General features: G+C 35.5%; 1 protein-coding gene across 1 annotated transcript in view; it reads right to left on the reverse strand.

The window, feature by feature from the left end:
• Window positions 1-3,759: 3,759 nt before the first annotated feature.
• The window catches only part of RFX3 (regulatory factor X3), a 122,864-nt gene continuing 103,553 nt past the window's right edge, over window positions 3,760-23,070 (reverse strand). Inside the window, exons 8-17 of the mRNA XM_084304730.1 lie at window positions 22,332-22,453; window positions 20,979-21,091; window positions 20,108-20,223; window positions 19,465-19,619; window positions 17,287-17,384; window positions 16,818-16,967; window positions 10,387-10,595; window positions 7,966-8,119; window positions 5,596-5,638; window positions 3,760-4,735 (exon numbers count right to left, since the gene is read on the reverse strand). Of these exons, the coding sequence (XP_084160856.1) occupies window positions 4,497-4,735; window positions 5,596-5,638; window positions 7,966-8,119; window positions 10,387-10,595; window positions 16,818-16,967; window positions 17,287-17,384; window positions 19,465-19,619; window positions 20,108-20,223; window positions 20,979-21,091; window positions 22,332-22,453 (1,399 nt within the window). The 3' untranslated portion in view covers window positions 3,760-4,496. The remainder of the gene's footprint in view (window positions 4,736-5,595; window positions 5,639-7,965; window positions 8,120-10,386; window positions 10,596-16,817; window positions 16,968-17,286; window positions 17,385-19,464; window positions 19,620-20,107; window positions 20,224-20,978; window positions 21,092-22,331; window positions 22,454-23,070) is intronic.

Below are 23,070 nucleotides of genomic sequence, written 5' to 3' on the forward strand. Positions count from 1 at the left end.
AAATCAGATATTTTCATGTCTGTAGAAACACATTTGATTTTCTTTATGTATTTCTACAATTATGAAAACAAGGGAGCTGAAGAACTGTTTTCCATTAGACAGTACACATCAATGGCAGTGAATATTTTGGCTAAACCTATTGAACCTCCTATCACAAAATCATTCCTATATAGTATGCAAGTATTTACTTTAGAAATTAAACAAACAAACAAAAAAATCTACCATGCTATCAGGTATTTCAAAGTATATGTTCAGTGACCTAACTAAATTATCTAAAAAGCTTTATTCTCATCATGTGACTTACAATGCTCAAAGGGTTAATGCAAGGCATTACATTAAATTAATTTTCTAATACTAGAACTAAGCACTGTGTGTTTATGCTCCTATTCCAGTTTTTTTTTTTTTTTATTTGTTTGTCTTAGATCACCAAACAAATTAGCAGAGATAGTACAATTCCATTTACTGATTTGTTTTAAACCATACACACAGAGGTTGTCCCGTTAGAGAGACAAGGGCCCAATTTTCAGAAATTCATGCTGCTCTCTCAAATGAATGTTTTAAACTCTGAAATTACTGTTGCAGATAAGTACCAAAACATACTTACATTATTAATGAATATATTTTTCTTCCTCTTTTATGGAAGTGGATAATTTATGGCTAATGACGGTTACTTTTATTTTGTAAAACCATTCTGAATTAAATCGGATTGCAGTGCATCTCTAATAAGTTTTTCTAAACAGTGCAGATGTCAACAAGTGATACTGACAAAGATATCAGATCATGTCTCTTAGGGAAAAAAAGTGAAAAACAGAGGTGTTTTAGATATTTAAAAATACCTCGCTTTAAATTAAATTTGTATATAGACCTATACATTCCTGAATGACCATACACCAGAACATTATCTATTTTCTTATTTATGAACTAAAGGCTGTAATGCTGTAAGTCATCATTTTACAAGTAAATGATTTCAAATCTATTTTCCAATTTTTTATGGAAGTTTTATTTTAAAAGAAGGTGCTTATAGCATGCTACAGTACATGAGTAAAACACACACATAAAAAAAAATTTGAAAACATAAAAAAAGAAAAGCTTTAAAACTGATTTACCATGAGAAAGATGGAAATGTACCAAAAATTATCATAAATATAAAACTTTTGAAAATTGGGCCCTGTGCTTTGAAAAGGTAGTTCAACAATACCCATTCCCTCACACTGTTCACTGTGCCTTTTGTGCTAATGGAGAAAATGCATGTAAATAATTATTTTCAATTCTATGTCAAGATCAGATAAAACACATAAATCGTTATCAGATCTAATAATGTCTATCCTGTAGATACATGCTACACTTCTCCAGAGCACTAGCCTTCAGAGCTGGTATGCCAATGCAACCGCACGATACACATTATAAGATCTGGACTGAGGTATTCATATCTCTGTCATATAATCATTACTAAAATTATTAAAGATAGTAGGAGTGTGCAAAATATTTTGCCTAAGTACGTTCAATTCAAATTTCAGTAAATGTAAAAACAAAACACAAGACTCCCAAACTTATAACTATACAAATTAGCTTACAGTAACTCAGTTCTTTTAAAAATATGATAAAAAGGTAGGGGAAAAGAGTGTTTAAAAACTCTACAGAATAATCAATTGATAAGAATAGGAATATAGATGCCATTCAGTTTTCTAAGTCTGGCATAGTTCTAATTTGCTTTGTTAACTGATTGTTATAGAAGCTATGAAATACATTGCAGCATTCCAGCTTTGTATTTGTCTTTCAGAATTTTTATTTTTTTGTTTGTGGGTTGGTTTTCTGTTTGGTTGTTGTTATTGTTTTTGCACTTTGTGAACAGTGAACAACTGGATGGGAGTGGGGAGCTAAATAATTAAACATACTCAGGTCCCACCTGTTTTAATGATCTAGATTTACCTATTACAATCATTCTCTTTTCTCAGCAACAACAAATACAATATTAAACCAATAAAAGACAATAATAGAAAAACATTATAGGTTTGTCAACACAAAAAATTAAAGAAGTACTACAGAATTAAAAAAAGTTGAAAATGAAAAAAAAAGTTTAATTATGTCACTTTATTTTAATTGTAAACATCTTATAATGCACAATGAAGGGGAGTAAATATTTATCACAGCTTAGTTTTAGCATTTTTGGTGAAGGGTACAGATGTGCCGATTTCCATGGAAAAATCAGGACACACTGAGCGATATAGGTGAGAACAAAATATATAACGAGATTCAGTGCATTTATGAGTTTAGAAGTAATGAATATAAGCCTCACTTTCACTTTTTACTGAGGCAAAAGCCTTCTACTGACATTAACTAGGAATTATACCTACACAGAATAAGCAGGATGGATTCACCTCCCCATTCCGTAAAGGAATTTAAATTGAATTTTGTACAACAATGTTAGGACGTTTCAGTTCACATGTAGCTGTCTTTGAAGCATATGTAATTTATAGCAACAAACCTGTTGCTGTAAGTACACTATTCATTTCATGTTATTCTCCCATTTGGTATATATTACTTTAAAGTCATTTTACAGACACAGTAGATAATCCAAAATAAATGAAATCCTAATTTTCTTACACAGTCTTTTGTATAAAGTTGATCTTTTTGTGCTCTCCTTTAGTTTTTGGCTTTGTTTCTTATTTAATTCCCTATTTTAGTGTAGCAAATTCACGTGTCCGCATAATGAAATGTTTAAGAAGAAAAATCTGATTGTTTAATGTCAATCAATATGGGCTATATAAACTGTCATTATGAGATTTAACCATTAAAATGTAAAATCAGGCTGATACCCCACAAAATATACATATTGAAAACATGCACTGCATTATGTACCTGCTCATTTATTTATTTTTACTTTTTAAAATTAAAAGTAGACAGGGGTCTAAAAAATATATAATCATGCTTGGGACTATGGTCAATCTATTTTGACATTTGAAGTTGGTATTAAAGCTAGTTTTGCCTTCTAAATTCCCAAGCAAATTTTATTTGTAATAAAGTGAAATCCAGCTAGAAATGAGAAAAAATAGGTTTATTGTCATTCTAAGAGGGATATTAAAATCATTTAATAATAAAAAATCATTTTCTTCTTTTGAAGGCTATGTAACCTGTCCTTACTTCTTAGGGAATTTGAAAATGACAGGCACACCTTGTTGAATTATTTTAAGAATTAAGAATAACAAAAAGTACTAAATCTTAGCTTCAGTTCTGTTTAAGGCACCATGTAATAGCCGAGGTACAATGATCCCTGATGTACATTCTTAAATGGCAATGGTCCATCTAGCCACCTATTCAAATTCTACACAATTGGGAATAAGTACAAGTGAGGTGTGCCAGTTACACTGCCTTATCTAATTTTTTTTTTTGTAAAAATTTAATTCCCCTTTAACAACAAGGAAATATTTTTGAAAGGAAAATGATGCAGGTTGCTACATTCCTTGCACTCTATAAATCATCTTCTCTAAGAGCAGCAGATTGAACCACTAATATGAAAAGACCTGGAATAGAAGAAAGTCATCCAAATGGAATGTTTTCCTGTATGTCCAGTTCAGCTTAAGTAGCATGTACACTTAAAAATTAACAATAATAATAAAGTCACTTGTTTTTCAGCTTCAGCTTCTAACAACTACAGTACCACTCAACAGCCAAATGCACCTGTTCAGTGGTGCCACATAAAGAATCAGTAGTCTTCAAAACAGAGGAACTGGTAAGGAAATAATATCTGGAACTGTTGATTTTAAAGGAACCTTGCATTGTTAATATAATGGTCAAATAATTAGGTACGTTTATTACGTACATATTATCACATTCTGTTATAATTCCATTATTTAAACTTGCTTCTTTCTTACAGAAAGAAACTAGAATATCTTCCCAATCCTCCAGCATTATTACAAAATTTCCCCCTGAATGCTTACAATTTTTTAAAAATAGTGTCTTTTAGTTGTCCAAGGAAAAGCACCTTTTATAACAAATTTGATGCATCTGCTGTCAAATAAGTATGCCTCCAGTGTAAATCAAAGAAAATAGTTCTTTTGATATTTCACAGAAGTGCATCTAATTAGAAACCTATGTATATGAAATCATTGTCATAACTAATAATTAACATTAATTTTTTTTAAAAAACTATGAAAAATTTTAAATTATTATAAGAGGACAAAAACATTAACATCAAGCTTTGCAAAAATCTTCCTTGCATTTGATTCTAAGAAAACTCTTCATATTGAGTGGCCAATGTAAAATGATTCAGTTTACAAAAAAATCTTTGTTGTTTTTTCTTTTTTCTTTCTTTTTTTTTTTTTTTTTTTAAACAGATCTGGCAAAATACATACATCCATTCCATTTAATAACCCCAATAAAATTATGTTCAGCACAGTTAAAATTTGACAACAGTCAACCTTCAGACTTTTTCTCTCTTTATTTTTTTTCATATTAAACCCTAAGGGCTAATGTAATGGTGGGGGGAAAGTTTCATATTAGACTGCAGTATATGTATTTCCAGTAGCACTGCATTGTCTGATAGTCTGAGTAGTTGCAACAATGTGCTCGTTATGAATTGGGTTCAGGAGGTTCTGCTGTACTCCACTCTCAAGCACAGGCTGCATGCAGCCCACCTGAAATGCCTGGTTTATCTCTGTTTTCTCCCTCTTGGCTTGTGGCTCTCCATTTTCATCCATCTCTTCATCTATTTCACTTTCAACTTCACTGCCCTCATCTGCACAAACAAACAACCGTAAAAGTAGCACAAAGGAAAAAAAAAAGTAATACAAGGACTTTTGTTTTGCAAATAGTATTTGAAATACAAAGATGCAGGGAAGACTAGCAATCTCATAGAGTATAAACTGAAGAGTTAGAATTTTAATGGAAAACATTAATGATTATTTAAAATAGATTAACAGACTACCCCAGTTCTGATCACTTCAGTTACACACTATTCATACAGTAACAAGAAAGAGCAATTAGCAACCTCAAAATCAAACTCTAATTAACTTCATAATTGCAAAATACCTCTCATCTATAAAACTTGATAAACTTTTAAAAGAGTTGTTACTCTTACTTATAGATAGGGAAACTGAGGTGAAATGTGGTTATGACTTGACGTCAAATTACACAACCAGTCAGTATAAAAATATATGTCAAAATATGGCATGAAGACCTTATAAAAAACTCTTTTCTTCCTATCTTTTTCACTGACAAGTTATTTAGCAACTGTATGTAATCCTGACATCTTCACTTAGCAGTAATAAAGATACATGAGCATACTCTTGGCTTTCTTCCCATGGCTGTTCCCCTTCTCTGTCCTACCAGAAACAACTAAATGCTGGGTTAAAAATTTGAATGTTTCTTGTGTAAATAGTAAACATCTTTAAAATAAATTCTGATTAGGAAACATAACTAAAATATTGTAGTCATTATATGATGCAGTATCCATATATTAATGTATCCACAATACATATACACGCATTTTAAAATCATAGTATGTATATGTATTTATGTATATATATTTTTAAAATCTAAGAAGCTACTTTGCTCAGAGACTCTATACGGAATTACTGGACAGATTAAAATGCTTACCTTTATCCATATTTCCAGGGGACACAGCATTTAAATCACCAAACTGCAAAATAAACGGTAAAAAAAATAGACACCATCTTATGCAAATATAAACTTAGAGCATCTGTGAAGGAGCAGGTCCATACTGGTTTGAGGCTAGCACATGAACACATGGTATTGACTGTAGCCACATCCATTACACATCGATTCATTTTTGATTCCATCCTGGGCTCATACTTTCTAATATAACTGTCACTAAGTAAGCCCTCTTAAATTAAAATGGGTGATAATATAATTCTTTTTTAAGATACCTTCATCATGGCCTTTATCACCTGAACCGAATTACTTCTGTGTTGTATAAGGTCAGAAAATATACATATATCCATTTTGAATTGTTAATATTTTATCCAAAAGCTGTTTTTAAAATTTCCCAGAGAAGCTAGAATAAAAATGAAGTTACAAAAAAAAGCAGTTACAGCACTGCAGATTTACAAGGTAGATGAAGGCCACTGCTGAGAAAAGGTTTAGAATCTGTTAACTGTTCACTTATATCAAAAAGATACCTTTTCAAAGAAGTTGCTCACAAGCTAGACGCACAACCTTCCTTTTTTTTTTCTTTCCCTGAATCTTCTAACCTACTCTTTAATGAGATTGGCAAAGCAAAATGTCATGAATCAATCACAAATGAAAAGAGTATGTTATTCAGATAAATAATAAATTTCTACCAATAATTAATGATACCAGTCTTTTTCAGAAGTACAGTAAGGTAAGACAGTAATTTAAGGAATGCTAGTAGAATAAACTCCAGTAGCCATTCTTTCACATCATCATACCTATCATTATAATATTTTGGCTGTGTTCATTAAGTGTTCACACAACCACGCAACAGAAATGTATAACAAAACTCACCTAAGAGAAAAACCTTTAAACATGAGGTCATTTTTATTTGGCTGCAGTTAACTACAGCACTCCAAAGTACTTTTGCCAATACCTGTGTCCAAAGATGGGAGAAGGGGACAGGTGGAAAATGAGAATGTTTTTCTTAGCTGTAACACCAGTGTTTGTCAGACTACAGTCTTAGACTTCCTTGTTTTATTTCAATCATAGGAAAACAGTAAAAAGCATATACTTAATGAGAATTCACAACTTCTGTCTCGCCTGTTTCACCTCCAGAAGTTCTAGGTTACTTATTTCCCAGTAATATATCCATCTTCAATTTGCATAATTTTTTTTTTAAGACTCTACACTACACCAAAAATGTATGTACAAATATATGATATCTATTAAGAAGAAAAGGATGTGTAAACAATATAGTTCTGTAGTATCTTTTTGCAAATATAAGGCAGAGATTAAGCAAATATAATATTGGTGGGTCACTAAGCAGAAATTTTATAATTTATTTTTTCTGAAACCTTATGCCATATGGTTTGAAATTATTTGACAAATGAAGTAAGAAATCTCCAGTTTCTCTTGAAAGTATATCTGTTTATAGTATGGAGTGATACTATTTGTGTATCTTGAAGGAGGAATGACACCTGATGTTACATCCACACACAAAATATCTTGGAAGTAATCAGTAATCAATATTATACAATGACTCCCAAATTTAAAAATGTAACAAAGCTATCCCATTAAGCATTGAGTATATTTTTAAATATATCAATTTTCCAGCACTTTTAATATAAATTTATTTTGAAAAATCAAACATCTCACTCAAAAGGTTAGATAGATGAAGTACTGGAGCACAGAGGGATGAGATAAACTTTGCCTTGCAGATGCCACTGGTTCTCAAACACTGGTTCTCAACTGAGACTTTTGTGTTTTTTAAAGCTTATAATCTTTGAAACACAGATACGAAAATCAGCTGTGTCACAGACCTCTAAGCATGCTGGCACTGGTGACATGAATGTGAACAGTACCATACAGACCAAATTTCTGCAAGTGAGACACCCTTCTCAGGTCAGTGGGGGTAGTCAGCTCACTTGTGTTATCATTTGTGTTGAAATTTAAAATGTGTGTAAATACTTGTAAACAGATCCATGTAAGCAACAGGGTTTGGTTTTGCTTTTTATTTTTCACACATTCAGTTGTCAAAAACTGAAAAAATATTTTATGTTGAAAAACATTTCTCAAACTGTGCCCAAACTTAGGCACATGAATCTGTGTGCAGGTTTGTAAAGGAGTAAGCTTGTTAGCAAAGATTTGGATGTTAGAATTCAGTGTGATTTTAGAACTCTGAAAATCAACAAATTAGTAGATGTACTAGTAACCCAATCTATTCTTACACTGCAGAACTTTCTGCAGCTCCACATAAATATTTAGAAAATTTGCAAAGATACATACTCAAATTCATCACTAAATCCATCAGTATAGTCTCTTACATGTTCTTACCTCTCCCATAACTGCAATAGGTGTCTCTCCTGTTGCCTGAGCAACACGATGTTCTACTAAGTAAAACATGTATTCATCATAAAGCAAGCGGATCAGATGAAAAGAGCCAAAGCTAGCAGCACTGCGCAAGGTTAAATCTCGAATCACCATTGAGCTATTCAAAAATAGAAAAAGATACATTTCTGTTATATGTTATAGTCATTTTAAGTTATCCATATACACATTTCACCTCAAAACCAACATTCCTAAAAGCAACATCATCCACAAATGTCTGATTTATGGTGTCTTCAGAAAGAAATGTCCAGGAAAAATTATTTGCTTCTCTCCTTTTGCTGAAGGTATTGTTGGATACCACATCATATTAAGAAATAACTGGATTGTTTTGGTTTCCATTTTCTTTGTTTTCATATATGCGTAACTACCAATACTTAACTATGCGTAAAATCTAACCTGAAGGAATAAAATTGTTAAGAACACACACACAAAAAAAGAAACAAAAGTGTATGAAAACTGTTTCACTTTAAACAAGCTAACACTTAAATAATGTATGTTGAGCGCACCGCCCCAGTACAAAGGTTTTAATTGTCAGGATTTTAAAACTTTGAAATTCAAAAACAGAAAGAAAAAAAATGAAAAAAAAAATATGATATTGTTATCCTCAGCAACTAGCTGACAGTAATTTTCAAAGAACTAGGTTACTAGGTCTATTCTGCTAACTGTTCGTAGTGAGTTTACACAGCAAGGGTTTTGTAGCAGGAGGGCTGCAGGGGTGGCCTCTGTAAGAAGAATCCAGAAGCTGCCCCATGTGAGTTAAGAGCCAGTTCAAAAGGGACCCACTGCTGGCCAGAGCTGAGCCAATAAGCGATGTTGATTGCACCTCTGGGAGGTGCAGATTTAGGAAAGGAAAAAAAAAACTGCTGTACAACAGCAGCTGGGAGAGTGACGAGTGAGAAGCAGCCTTGTAGCCCCCAGGTGAGTGCAGCAGGACGGCAGGAGGTGCTCTAGGCAGGCAGCAGCAGTTCCCCTGGAGCCTGTGAAGAGCAGGCTGTCCCCCTGCAGCCCATGGGTCCCACATGGAGCAGATCTCCACGCTGCAGCCCCCCCATGGGTGGAGGAGCCCCCAGTGGAGCAGGTGGATGTGGCCTGGAGGAGGCTGCTGCCCATGGAGAGCCCCCGCAGGAGCAAGCCCCAGGCCAGAGCTGCAGCCCGTGGAGAGGAGCCCACGCAGGAGCAGGGGGACTGGTGGGAGCTGCCGCCCACCTGTGGGGGACCTGTGCTGGAGCAGTTTGCTCCTGGGGGATGGATGGATGGACCCTTGGGATGGAGCCATGTGGGAGCAGTGCTTGGAGAGCTGCTGCCTGTGGGAAACCCATGCAGGATCAGGCTGGGAAGAATGGCATGGGAGGGAACCTATACTAGAGCAGGGGCAGATGGTGACTGTAAAGGAGTGGCAGAGACAAAGCTGCTGACCGCAGGCCACATTCCCCTGTGCTGCTCAGGGGGAGGAGGTGGGAGAGGGTGGATGGGGGGAAGATGTTTTTTGTTTTTCTTTTTCTCAGTGCTCTACCTTGTTAGTAATAGAGAATAAATTTTCTTGATCTCCTTATACTGAGTACGTGTATGTTTTGCCTGTGACAATACTTGCTGAGTGATCTCCCTGTTCTTATGTCAACCCCTGAGCCCTTTTCATCGTATTTTCTCCCATTGCCCTTTGAGGTGTGTGAGTGAGAGAGCAGTTGTGCTTTAGCTCAGCTTCGCAGCTGGGTAAAACCACCACACTGTTTCAATAAGCAACTAACACAGAACGCTTGTCTTAATGAGCTCTCCATACATTAAAAAAAAAATTTGTCTTCCTTACCTAATAAACATAGATACCAGTGTTTCAATGAATAATATTAAAAATAGTGACCTAATAATTGTATAGTTATTCAACCTAAAGATTTCACACAATCTTTCTAACTCATAACAAAATTCTACCTACATTCTTTTTCACATGGACTTTAAAAGAATATCACTTAAGTTCCTGCCAAGTTACAAGTGTCCCTGAATTTGATGTGAACAATATATATATATATATATATATATATATATATATATATATTTATATATATATATATATATATTTATATTTATATTTATATATTTATATTTATATATTTATATATTATTATTATTATATATATTATATATATATAATATTATATTATATATATATTATATATTATTATTATTATATATATTTATATTTATATATTTATATTTATATTTATATTTATATTTATATATATATATATATATATATATATATATATATTTTAATAATTTTTTCATGACTTAGTGAGTCAGTAGGATGTTACATCTGTCAACAATTCAGCAAATAAGATAATACTTAAAATGTTTTAGATTTCTAATAAATACTACCTGTAGAAAGACCACTTTAACAGAAATTGCCGTGCTGCTTTAGGAAAGCTGGGTCTTCCTTCATATGGTTTCAGTGCTTGCATCATTACATTATCAAGCCAGGCAGCCCACTGCTCCAGAGTGCTTTGCTGTTGAAGAGTCATTTTGAAATCTGTTTCTAGCCTCTGAACCATGTTGTCATCACACTGGCACACCCAGGAAGCCTGCTCCTGTTATAGCAAATGGCAACTCTTGAATTAACAATACATAAACCAAAGCAGAGAATGAAATTCATTCTTAAAGGTTAAGCAATTCAGTGGATTAAAAGGACAAAAAATGCTTATGACACAAACTCATAGTTTTTATTTTTATATATGTCACAGTTTTGTTGAAAGACAGTGGGTGGGGAAAATACAACATGTAAAAGCAAACATCAAGTATGTTGTAGTTTTCTGCGTTAATCTTCAAAAAAAGACATCTCTCACTTTCCTCGTTCATAATTTTATTACTGAAATATTTGGGAATTGCCAGTTTTTGCTGGGACTGCAGGCATGCCAATCAGAAAGAATAGTTAAATTGGAGTTTCATGTAATAAACTCCCATTAAAATAAAAATAATAATAATTTAAAATTGAAAATAAAATAAAAAGAAATCAAGTGCTAGGTTCCTTTAGTTATGACAAAGTTAAGCCTAAAGACAATTTCAGTTATATTGTCTTATAAAAGAATGCTTTGTATATAAACAAGGATTGCTTTGTTTGCTGACTATAGGCAGCACTAGGTTACACATTACCTGAAGTATAAAGTAAACTGCAAGCAAATGGAGAAACGTACCCTGAAGGTAATAATGAACAATTTAATTTAGTCAGTGTTATCAAGTTTAAATGAGGCTAACAGGACACTTCAGAAACTAAGACATAACAAATGGAGACTCACTGAAGCCATGCTCTTAAACTATAGCAATCGTGCCAAGTTAACACCTCAAAATTCACAGACTGTGTCTATGTTACTATTATTACCATAATTAATATATTGCATTTTTGGTCAAGTACACTACCCACACCAACTCTTGCATGTAGATATCAATGATGCTGTAACAAGAAGTCTGAGGTCGATCACAAGAGATTTAAAGGCCCTTAGAAAATCACAAAAGGACTCAGGAGCACAGGCAATGTTTTCCTCAATCCTCCCAATAATGAGAGAGACATGAAAAGAAACAGATGAGCCCAGGTCATCAGTGCCTGGCTCCAAGACTGGTGCCCTAACCAGAACTGTGGGTTTTATAATCACAGAGGAGTCTTTGAGACACAAGATTTGCTGGGGCCTGACAAGATCCACTGTCTCAATGAGGGAAATGATTCTTGGCTCATAACCTGGCTATACCGATTGAGAAAGCTTTTAAAATAGGATCGATCACTAGGATCACTGGATTCAAGTCAAGGGATGCACTGGAGGGTTCAAAGGCACATCTGAAATGCTCATTTAGAAATGGACACTGAGGAATAAATTGGACAAACTGGAAGCTTTGGTCCCTTCCCAAGTTATGATATCACTGCCTTGTAGGAGGTGTGACAATACATGACTGTCTTGGCAGCAATGATCATGGAACAGTGAACTTCAAAAGTTTTGGTGTAGTGAGAAAAAAGGTCAGCAGAATTGCCATCCTGGATTTTAAGAAAGCAAACTTAGAGCTACTTATTTTATGAGCTACTTAGGGAGCTAGTGGTGTCTCCTGGAAATCTGCTTTAGAGGGTTCCGAATCATAGAAACATAGAATGGCCTGAGTTGGAAGGGACCTTAAAGATCATCTAGTTCCAACAACCCTGCCATGGGCAGGGACACACAACTAGACCAGGTTGCTCAAAGCCCCATCCAGCCTGGCCTTGAACACTTCCAGGAATGGGACATCCACAGCTTCTCTCAGCAACCTGTGCGAGTGCCTCATCACTCTCAGGGGAAAGAATTTCTTCCTTATATCTAATCTAAATCTGTCTCTTTTGGTTTAAAGCCATTACTCTTTGTCCTACCACTACACTCCGCGATAAAGTGTCCCTCTCCAGCTTTCCTGTAGGCCCCCTGTATGTATTGGAAGGCCACTATAAGGTCTCCCTTTCTTTTCTCTAGGCTGAACAACCGTGGCTCCCTCAGCATGTTTTCACAGGAGAGGTGCCCTACCACCCTGATCATCCTCATGGCCCTCCTCTGGACTCATTCTAATACTTCCATGTTCTTCTTGTGCTGGGGGCCCCAGAGCTAAACAGAGCATTTCAGGTGGGGTCTCATGAGAACAGAGTAGTGGGGGAGAATCACCTCCCTCCACATGGTGACCACGTTTCTTTTCATGCAACCCAGGATAACAGTTGGCATTTTGGTCTTAACGCATGTATTCATGGCTCATGTCGAGCCTCTCATCAACCAACACCCCCAGGTGCTTCTCATAAGGGCTGCTTTCAATTCATTCTCTGCCCAGCCTGTAATTTCTGCTTGGGATTACCCTGGCCCAGATGCAGGACCTTGCTCTTGGCCTTGTTGAACCTCATGAGGATCGCACAGGCCCACTTCTTAAGCCCATCAAGGTCCCTCTGGATGACATGTCTTCCCTGTAGCATGTCAACTGCACCACACAGTTTGTTGTCATTGACAAGAGAAGGCACTCAATCTCCAAGTCCATGTCACTGATAAAGATGTTAAATAGTTCTGGTCCCAGTACTGACCCATGAGGAACACCACTCATTACTGATCTCTACCTGGATCTTGAGCTGTTGGCTGCAACACTTTGTATGCAGACATCCTGCCAATTCCTTACCCACCCAATGTTCCATCCATCAAATCCACGTCTCTTCAGTTTCAAGACAAGGATATCATGCAGGACAGTGTAAAATGCTTTGCACAAGTTCAGGTAGATGATGTCAGCTGCTCTTCCCCTATCCACCAATTTTGTAACCACATCATAGAAAGCTACTAGATTTGTCAGTGATGACTGGCCCTTAGTGAAGCCATGTTGGCTGTCAACAATCACCTCCTTATTTTCCATGTGCCTTAGCACAGTTCCCAGGAGTATCTGCTCCATGATCTTGCCAGGCACAAAGGTAAGGCTGACTGGCCTGTAGTTTTCCAGGTCTTCTTTTTTTTTTTTTCCCATTTTAAAAATGGAGGTTATGTTTCCCCTCTTCTAGTCAGTGGGAACTTCACTGGATTGCCATGAATTCTTAAATAAGATGGAAAGTGGCTTAGCAACTACATCTGCCAGTTCCCTTAAGACCCACAGATGTATCCTACAGGTCGCATGGTCTTGTGCATCTGGAGTTTCTTTAAATGGTCGCAAACCTGATTTTCTCCTACACTGGGTGATTGATCATTCTTCCAGTCTCTGCCTTTCCCTTCTGTGACCTGGGCTTTGTGTCTGGAGTTCTTGTGAATGAAGCCTCAAGCAAAAAAGTCATCAAATACCTCAGCCTTCTCCATATTCTGAGTGACCAGGTTTCCCATTTCCTTCAGGAAAGGGCCCACAGTTTTCCTCACTTTCCTTTTATCTCTGAGGTATATATGAAACTCCTTCTTGTTGCCCTTGATGTCCCTGTTTTAATTATTTCTAAAAGAGCTTTGGCTTTCCTAACCTGATACCTGGCTGCTTGGACAGTATTTCTGTATCCCTCTCAGACTATCTGTATTTGCGTCCACTCTCTCCAGGCATTCTTTTTCTATTAAAGTTTGGTCTGGAACTCCTTGTTCATCCATCCAGGCCTCCTGGTGTTTCTGCCTGACTTCCTCTTTGTTGGGATGCATCGCTCCTAAGTTTGGAGGAGGTGATCCTTGAATATTAACCAGCTTTCATGGGCTCCTCTTCCCTCCAGGGCTCTGTCCCATGGTACTCTAACAAGCAAAACACCAAAGAGGGCAAAGTCTGCTCTATCAAAGTCTATGATAACAAGCTTGCCGTGCTTCCTCCTTGCTGCCCTCTGAATTTAAAACTGCACCATTTCATGGATCACTGGAGCCAAGGCAGCCCTTGAGTTTTACATTCCCCACCAGATCATCCTTGGTGAGAATAAGATCCAGCACTGCACCTCTCCTTGTTGGCTCCTCTAACATTTGAAGAAGGAAGCTGTCATCAATGGATTCCAGGAATGATTGCCTACTAACTGCTCCAATATCTGTTGCTGTCCCTCCAACAGATATTGGAGCAGTTAAAATCCCCACTGAGAACCAAGGTTTGTGAATGTGAGGCTGCTTATTTCTGTCTATAGAGGGCCTCATCTGCTTGGTCTTCCTGATCAGGTGGCCTATAAAACACTCCCACTATAATGTCCCCTGCCCCTGCCCTCCCTGTAATCCTGACCCATAAGCTCTCTGTCAGCTCCTCATCCATCCCCAGGCAGAGCTCCATGCACTCCAACTGCTCATTGACATAGAGGGCAATGCCCTCTTCTCACCTTCCCTGCCTGTCCTTCCTAAAGAGCCTCCATCCTTCCATCCTAACATGCCAGTAACCAACCCACGTCTCTGAAATACCACTGAGTTCACAACCCAGCAGGCGTGCATACATGGGACCCATATATAGGATCTTGGGCATGCGTTTAGGGATCTACAAGAGCTGGTTACTTTTTAAGAACCACCTTTTAAAGGCCCCATTGTGTCACAAGTCAAGCAAGTGGGGAAGACTAGCTTGGCTGAACAGGGAACTCTCCTGGAAGTAGGGCAGAAAAAGGTATGATCTCTGGAAACAAAGTCAGGCTTCACAGAGATTTACAAGCTGCAATTCACATCTGCAGAGAGAAAACAAGATAAGCTGAAGCTCGACTTGAGCTGAAGTTAAGTCAGTGTGATGTCGGACAACACAAAAGGCATTTTAAGTTCATCAACAACAAAAGGAGATCTAAGGAGAATATTGGACTGACTCTTGATGCAGATGGTCACCAAACAAGTTATGATAAGGAAAAGGCAGAGGAATGTAATGCCTCTTTTGCCTCAGTTTTGAATATTAATGATGGATCTTGGGCTACCTAGTCCTCAGAGCTCCGTCCTGTCAGTGCTTGAGAGGCATTTGGACAATGCCCCTGGGAATACGCTTTAACTTTTGGTTAGCCCTGAAGTGGTCATGCAGCTGGACTGGATGATCTTTGTAGGTACCTTTCTACTGAACTCTACTGAACTCTCTTATTCTATGATATTCTATTGTTATTTTGACAGAATGCTCTTTTTAGGTCTCTTCCAACTGAACTATTCTAATACTACCATTTATAGTTTATATTTATATATTGTTGTATAGTGTAAGTACATATGTTAAACATTATTCATTAAAAAGCGTATGTCAAAACCAAAAATAATAGAAATGTTGCTAGTAAACTGTTTTTTATTAAGAGTACGTAATAATATCTATTCACAAAGAAAAAATTCAAACATAGGACTACTAGTAACCTGGAATATTTCACTTCGCTGGGCAAAAGGAAAACAAACAAACAAACAAACAACCTTTTCCTCACAGGAGCAGAAATATTTGGGAAACCTTTTCTGAAAGTGCAATGAAATTATAAACTTACACTTTATAGCTAACTGGAAACCAGTACTAATCTAATCAGCTGCTCTGGAGATCTTGTGCACTTCAGCACAGACACTTAGATGAAGCATACTAACGGAATTGTCTTTGAATTAATGAAACAGTCTGTGCTAAAAACAATGCTGTGCATTTAATTACTTTTAGAGACATTCAAACACTACTCTACTATCTTTGATGTAATCGTGAAGTATCATTTAAGCTACTACTAAGACATCATTCATGATACCCATTCTAAGAATGTACGTGTGACACATTTGCAAAGAATTTGGAAGAATACAAGCACTTGAAGACAGTAAATGTAAACAGACAATGCTTTTAAGTTTTCACTTTCACAGAATCACAGAATGGTTGAGGTAGCAAGGGACCTTTGGGGATCATCTTGTCTAACCCCCCTGCAAAGCAGGATCACCTACAGCACATTGTGCAGGATGGCATCCAGGCAGGTTTTGAGTATCTCCAAAGAAGGAAACTCCACAACCTCCCTGGGCAACCTGTTCCAGTGCTCTGTCACCCTTACGGTAAAGAAGTGCCCCTCTATATTAAGCTGGAACATCCTGTGTTTCAGTTTGTGCCTTTTATCTCTTGTCCTGTCACTGGGCACCACTAAAAAAGGTCCGCCCCATCCTCTTTACAACCTGCCTTCAAATATTTGTACACATTGGTAAGATCCCCTCTCCATCTTCTCTTCTCCAAGCTGAACAGGCCCAGCTCTCTCAGCTCCGCTTTCCTAAAGTGTGACTTGGCATATTTGAAATAAATCAGTGCATATATGAATGAGCAAAACATTATCACTTCACTTTCTTAATAGAACAATGACAACTAACATGAAAGTTCAAAATCTTGGAGGAAATAAGACATTGTTTTTTCATAGCCTGTTATTTAAAGCTAAAATTTACCTGAACATTGGCAAAATCAACACGATTAAGATCATTGAGCATCTGGTTGATTTGAGAAGTATTTTGAAGAACAGCACGAGCTGCTTGAGCCAGGTGATTAAGAGATGTGTATCTTCGCAGAGTCTGGGCAAAGGCACTTACAGCGGCAACCTATGAAAAAATCCGTTTCTTTTTAAATATTGTACTCTCTATCTGCAGATCAATTCTTTAATTATTTACTTTAATTTTAATATTCCATATTAATGATCCCTGAAATGTGAATTATGTTAATGTAACATCAAATTCCTTTTAAGGAATTTAAGGAATTCCTTCCCTTTAATTCTTTTACAAAACTTAAGTTGTTTATTCTCCCATTTGACACAGTGCTGAATGTGAAATTTAGCATTAAAGTTAAAATGCTATTTCTTTTAGATAATACTGCCCACTGGGTTTGCCATTGCAAGAATAATGCTGCAATAATTTTGTCTACCTTGGTTTGTATCATCCTCTGTGGAATATTGTTCATGGCATTTGAAAGCCAACCTTCAAGGCTTTTTGCAAAATTGCGAATGGCTTGGGTCAAGGCACCTGTACATTAAAGAATAAAAACGGAATGAAAAGAAATAAATGTACCTGTTTTGAAATGGTTTGCATCCTCACCACTTATTTACCCAATATGCAGATCTGCTGCTTTTACTTTCAAAAGACAAATCCAATCTAGGTTCAAAATGCCTCATTCAGGTATAGATTATGCAATAACGATTTTAGTTTTGGTTTAATAATCAGTTCTGACTTCCACATCTAATCTTTCAAGAAGTTGATGACCAAGCAGTATTGTTTTGGGCATTCTTATACAAGAACATCAATAATCACAGCATTTGTTTCTTGTCCACTGAAAATATCCATAACAAACATTCAGCTTTCCATTTCATCTAAGTACCTCTTCTAGAAGAAAGACTGGAAAAAATCCTATTATTCAAATACTGCAGTTTCCTCAAACAAGCTCAGTATAGCCAGAAATACTATCATGGTGCCATTCACTTCAGTTTTAAAGAACAAAATCCAACATGCAGTATTTAAGGATATCATCAATAAGCAAAACATGAAAGTGTGTTTTAGTGATAGAAGGTTAGATTATTCAAACAGGTGTGAAATCTGTGTGTATTTTTTTCCTTCACTACAGCATCCACAGAACTGCTGAGTGGGTGACAGAGATTTTGAGAGATATTGAAGCTCTTGAATGATCAGCAGTACTCAAAAGATAACTTTTGTTTTTTCAAACATTTTAATGTAAGGAACTGCACCTGGAAAAAAAGAAAACCCTATCTCCTGAGTACTAAAAAACTAATTTTCTATTACCTACCACTAGCTTGTTGACATCACTGCATTTACTCAAACAGCTGAAAAGGAGACAAAAATAAAAACTACATCTTTCTAAAGGCTAATAGAGAATGAATGCAGCTTAAAAAAAAAAAAAAAAAAAAAAAAAAAGACAAGTAAAATAAATAGAAAACTACATTTTCTTTCAAATGATTTTAGTTACATGTGAGAAGAAACTGTCCAAATATAGATTCACTGGATTCTGTTTATATGGCTGAATACTTCCTGGTAGACTAAGAAATGAACGCTTGTCTTTTAGAAATGCTCTTTTTACCATGTGAGTTACTGATGATTCAAATTCTTTTGTATCATACTTAATTTACTGAAATCTTATTTAGTTTTACTGACATGCATAAAGTCTATAAAACTTCTTATGCAGTACGTGCACATCTTCTGATGAACTGCTTATCACTGGGTGTTTACAGCATGAAAAAAATAACTTTATTATCTGCAAAGCTACTTGAGGTCCTAGTTTTTAAAAACATATTAATCCAATTTTGTAAAGTGACTTGGTTGTTTCATGGAAAGGATATAACACTTAGTAATACAATATAATCCTTTTAAGTCCTAACATGATTTTGTTTTAATATTTAACACAATACACATGAGATAATAATAAAGGTTTTATAAATGAGTTAACTTCTCTTTTTTTCTACCAAAAATAGCTATAAAAATACATTGCCGGAGCAATGATGGATTCTAGTAAAATTAGCTTTCAACAGAAAGATGCACTCCTTATAATGGTTAAATGGTCAGACTGTTACTGACTCTTTCTTGCAGGATATAAGAGAGAAAAAATACTGGGTCAGAATAATAAATTGGACTAAAAAATTCAGAGCTAATTCTTCATTGCCTTAACAGCCATTAAAGTTGATTTCAGCAGCCACTGATAAGGAGCAAAAGACTAAATGTCCAAAAATGAAATCACAAAGCTCACATACATTTTCTTCAGACATTAATTTGTAATGCTTAAACTAAAAGCTACTGAATTTAGTGGAAAGACTGATGGACAGTTCACATTGTCTCAGGGTCACAGTGTGTCTAAGCACCTTTCATGGGAACCTTGATCTTGAGAACTAGATCTTCCAACTGTTCTAAGATCCTTAGTTACTTTTAAAATATAAAGGCATGCATCCAGTCTCCTAACCAATAGAATTAGGGATAAATGATACGCAATAGTTCTCTAACCCAGAAAATCATTTCTAAAACTTCCCTGCAAGCCACAGGACAACCACCACTACATATATACACGCACAAAAATCCTTATAATATTTTGTTTTCAACTTACTAGGAATAGGTCTAAGGACGTCAGGAATGAGAATCTCCACCAAAGCCTGGTACATCACATGATCACAGTTACACATCCATTTCAGAATAGACTCATTTTTGCACAGAGTAATCAGCTTTGCTTTTGGAAGTCGACTTTCTATTTCACTCAAATTGCTGGAGTGAACAAATGCAGCAAATGAATAAATGAAAATGCATTTGCAGAAGATAAAAAACAACAACTGGTGTTAAAATTATTATTTAATAAAGTTATAGATGGCTCAACTACAGTGAACAGAACTTTAGACCTTGTGTCACGTGAAACTAGATTAGAAAAATGCTTTCATAGGTCTGCTCTAGCCCATAAATTATGCAGAGGTATGAATGATCGTTTTGTCTTAAAAGAACTGGAAAAGATACTGTGAAAACACACCTTTACTGTAGTTGGCTAACCAGAATTAAAAATGGAAAACAAAAGTATTTCAGATCTGCAATCTGCCATAAAAACAGCTTTAATGAAAGTGAAAGAAAACATACATTTAATTTGAAAAAACAGTATATGAAGGAAGATTACTACTCTGAAGGTAAAGCCAGTAATGTTTTATATTATTATTATTATTTTACACTTCCATTAAGCAGTAAACAAAGACAAAATATCTTCTGACCTTGGTTCATTAATGGTAGTGCCATCAGGTGGAGTAGAGGGAGAATAGCGCCAGAAAGTTTGCCACAATTTTTCTATCAGGCTGAACTGAAGATTTACTACCACATCCAGTATTGCCTGAGAAAATAAAATGCAAATACTGTTTGTCTTCTACCCAGCTTCTCACTAATCCCAACTTCAACTAAAGGTATGGCTTTTTTTTCCTTCAAAACGTAGTGGAGCATGTGCAAACTTTACATTTCTGAAGTAATAAATGTTTTAATATCTTTGATATCCATGTATTATCCAGTAGTATAAGCTGGTGTGCACTGACAGTAAGACCAAGTGCACATGCAAGGAAGCCTCCAGAAATGAATGCAGCCTACATAAATGCATCACAGGAATTCAAGCCCAAAAGATTGTTCACGCAAACATAAAGGAAACCTGCTATTTTATTCATTCAGATAGGTTTGAAAACACATTTGAAATAATTTTAAAATACATATTTTTATTCAATATGAAATGTGTTTTAAACTTCTCAATGTTTCTTTAATGTGAAAAAAGCGTTGTTTTTAAATGTAAAAAAAATAACTTTTTTTTTTTTTTTTTTACGTTTTCCTACTAAGGCAAAGATCTTCATGTACAGTGTGAAGTTTAGTTTCTCTAAAATTTTGAAATCAAATACAACTACTTTTCATTCTCCAGAAAATTTCATTTATATATTATTCCCTGTGAAGGGGACCTTCCAAATAATCATAGAATCATACAGAATCATATAGTGGTTAGGGTTGGAAGGGTCCTTAAAGATCATCTAGTTCCAACAACCCTGCCATGGGCAGGGACATGTCCCACTTGACCAAAGCCCCATTCAAAAATATATATATAGGAGATACCTCACAGTGCTCTCGATAAAGACTCTGCAGTGATTTGATGTCCTCAAAGGTAGTACCATCTGGTAGAGCAGATATTTCAACTTCTCCAAACTCTGGAAGTACTCGAGATGCATCTGTTTCCATGACAACATAATGAGAGAATACTATTGTGAACAGTGCCTATTACAGTATGATCAGGAAAAAATTAAAGATGATACAAAGAAATAAATGTCAAAAGGCCATAATGCTCAAAGTGAAAATTCTTTCATACTTGTTTTATGTTAATATTGTAAAGAAATTCAGACAGCATTTAAAAAAAAAAAAAAGAAAAAAAAGAAAAAAAGAATGATTCTTAAAGATATAAAAGCCAGGTAAAGTACATACTACACCTAAATAGAAAAAGTTAAACCAAACATGCTCAGGATGTTACAGGATGAAGAAAAATATTTATGTCAATGTATAGAAGATTAATTGTTGAATAGCTTTTGTCTCGTACGACTGTTGTAATTTCTACGTAGTCAGGCATGAAGTGTCTTAGTAGACTCAATAATGTATCTTTTGTTTGAAATGTGTGATTTCTGTATTTGTCACAAATATTTCCAAGAGAGAAGCTGATCTGAGGGAAAACTGCTGCACTAAAACACATCTGGAAAGGGCAATTCAAAGTATTTTAACAGCATCCTTGTGTACTCAATGATTTCCATAATAACAATACTAGGCCAACTGATTCAGTGCTTGAAAATCCTAACCACTTAAGTGCACAACAATCTGCAATAACATAGACAGAGTCTTTTTACATAAACGAATTTCTAAGTTACTATTTGTTTTCATTACTGAGAAATTTAAATGCTTAACTGGATCAATGAATGCACAATTTGCAGAGTTTTAAACATGAACCCTGAGGTTCTAGTTGCAACTGTTTCTCTTTCCACTTAAAACACTGAAGTACACTTTCAAAAGAGGGTGGTTAAACTATAACTGTAATATACCCCCCCCACACATACACACATTATTAATCATCAAAATGCACTTTAACGACCATGCAAGGAACAATCGTTATCACAGGAATTTCAGTACACATGTCTACATATAACTGCACAGCAACTGTATTGTGATTTATACAATATTAAATATACCACACAAACACAGAATGTGCATATTTTTCCTTTTATACTTACATGATGCACATTAAATGTTACATAAAGCTCACAACAGAAAACATGTTATGTAGTTTAAGTACCTTTTTCTGCTGTTGTCAGTAAAAATTGTAAAGAGGACATTATAACTTTAGAAATAATTCCTGTACTTATGTGACTTGATATCTGCAGTGGAGGTCATCTTATTTATACAGCAGAATAAAACATGCTTTCATACCTAAAAACTGTTGATGATGTTGACTTTGGGCAATTACAGTTTGTTCAACAGACGTGCCTGTCTGTTGACCACTTCCTGTGAAGCCATCTGCAACTCCATCCACTTTCTGCATAGGCTTATACCTACAAAAGTATCAAGTTTGAAATTAACCCTTTTGTTCACGTCTTCATAAATGAGCTCATACAGTCTATGTTCATTCTGATTTCTCCATCTCAAAATAAAATTTTGAGGAAAAGTAATAAAAGAATGTATCAAAGTTTATTTACTTTGTAAATAACAGAAGAAACAGATTACTAAGGGAACCTAGAACATTACCAATGCATAACAGAATTCATGCAAGTGATATTACAGCACTAATACCAATTTATTCTTCAATTCAGCTTAGGAACAGCATACCTATAAGACCAGCTCATTTACACCAAAATAAATGAAATATTTCCCTTTCCAAATGGCACATCTTCCAAGGAATTAAGTATTATAAAACAAAGTTCTTGTTACCTTAAGAAAAACAGCATTACTATCTGAGGACAAAACTGAAAGATCTTGAAATGCAACAAACATATCTTATAAACACAGAAGGCCTGAGAAAGCTACTTGGAAAACTAAATCCTCCATTAGTCATATATCAGAATCTTTTATAAAGGATAAAAATCACAATTATTAAAATGGGAATGTTAGATTGGATGGTCAAGTGTTGTAAGACATCATTCTGGTAGGCATAAGATCCTGCCTGTGACTT

This window comes from Netta rufina (assembly GCF_964035555.1).
Source record: "Netta rufina genome assembly, chromosome: Z".
Lineage (NCBI taxonomy): Eukaryota > Metazoa > Chordata > Aves > Anseriformes > Anatidae > Netta > Netta rufina.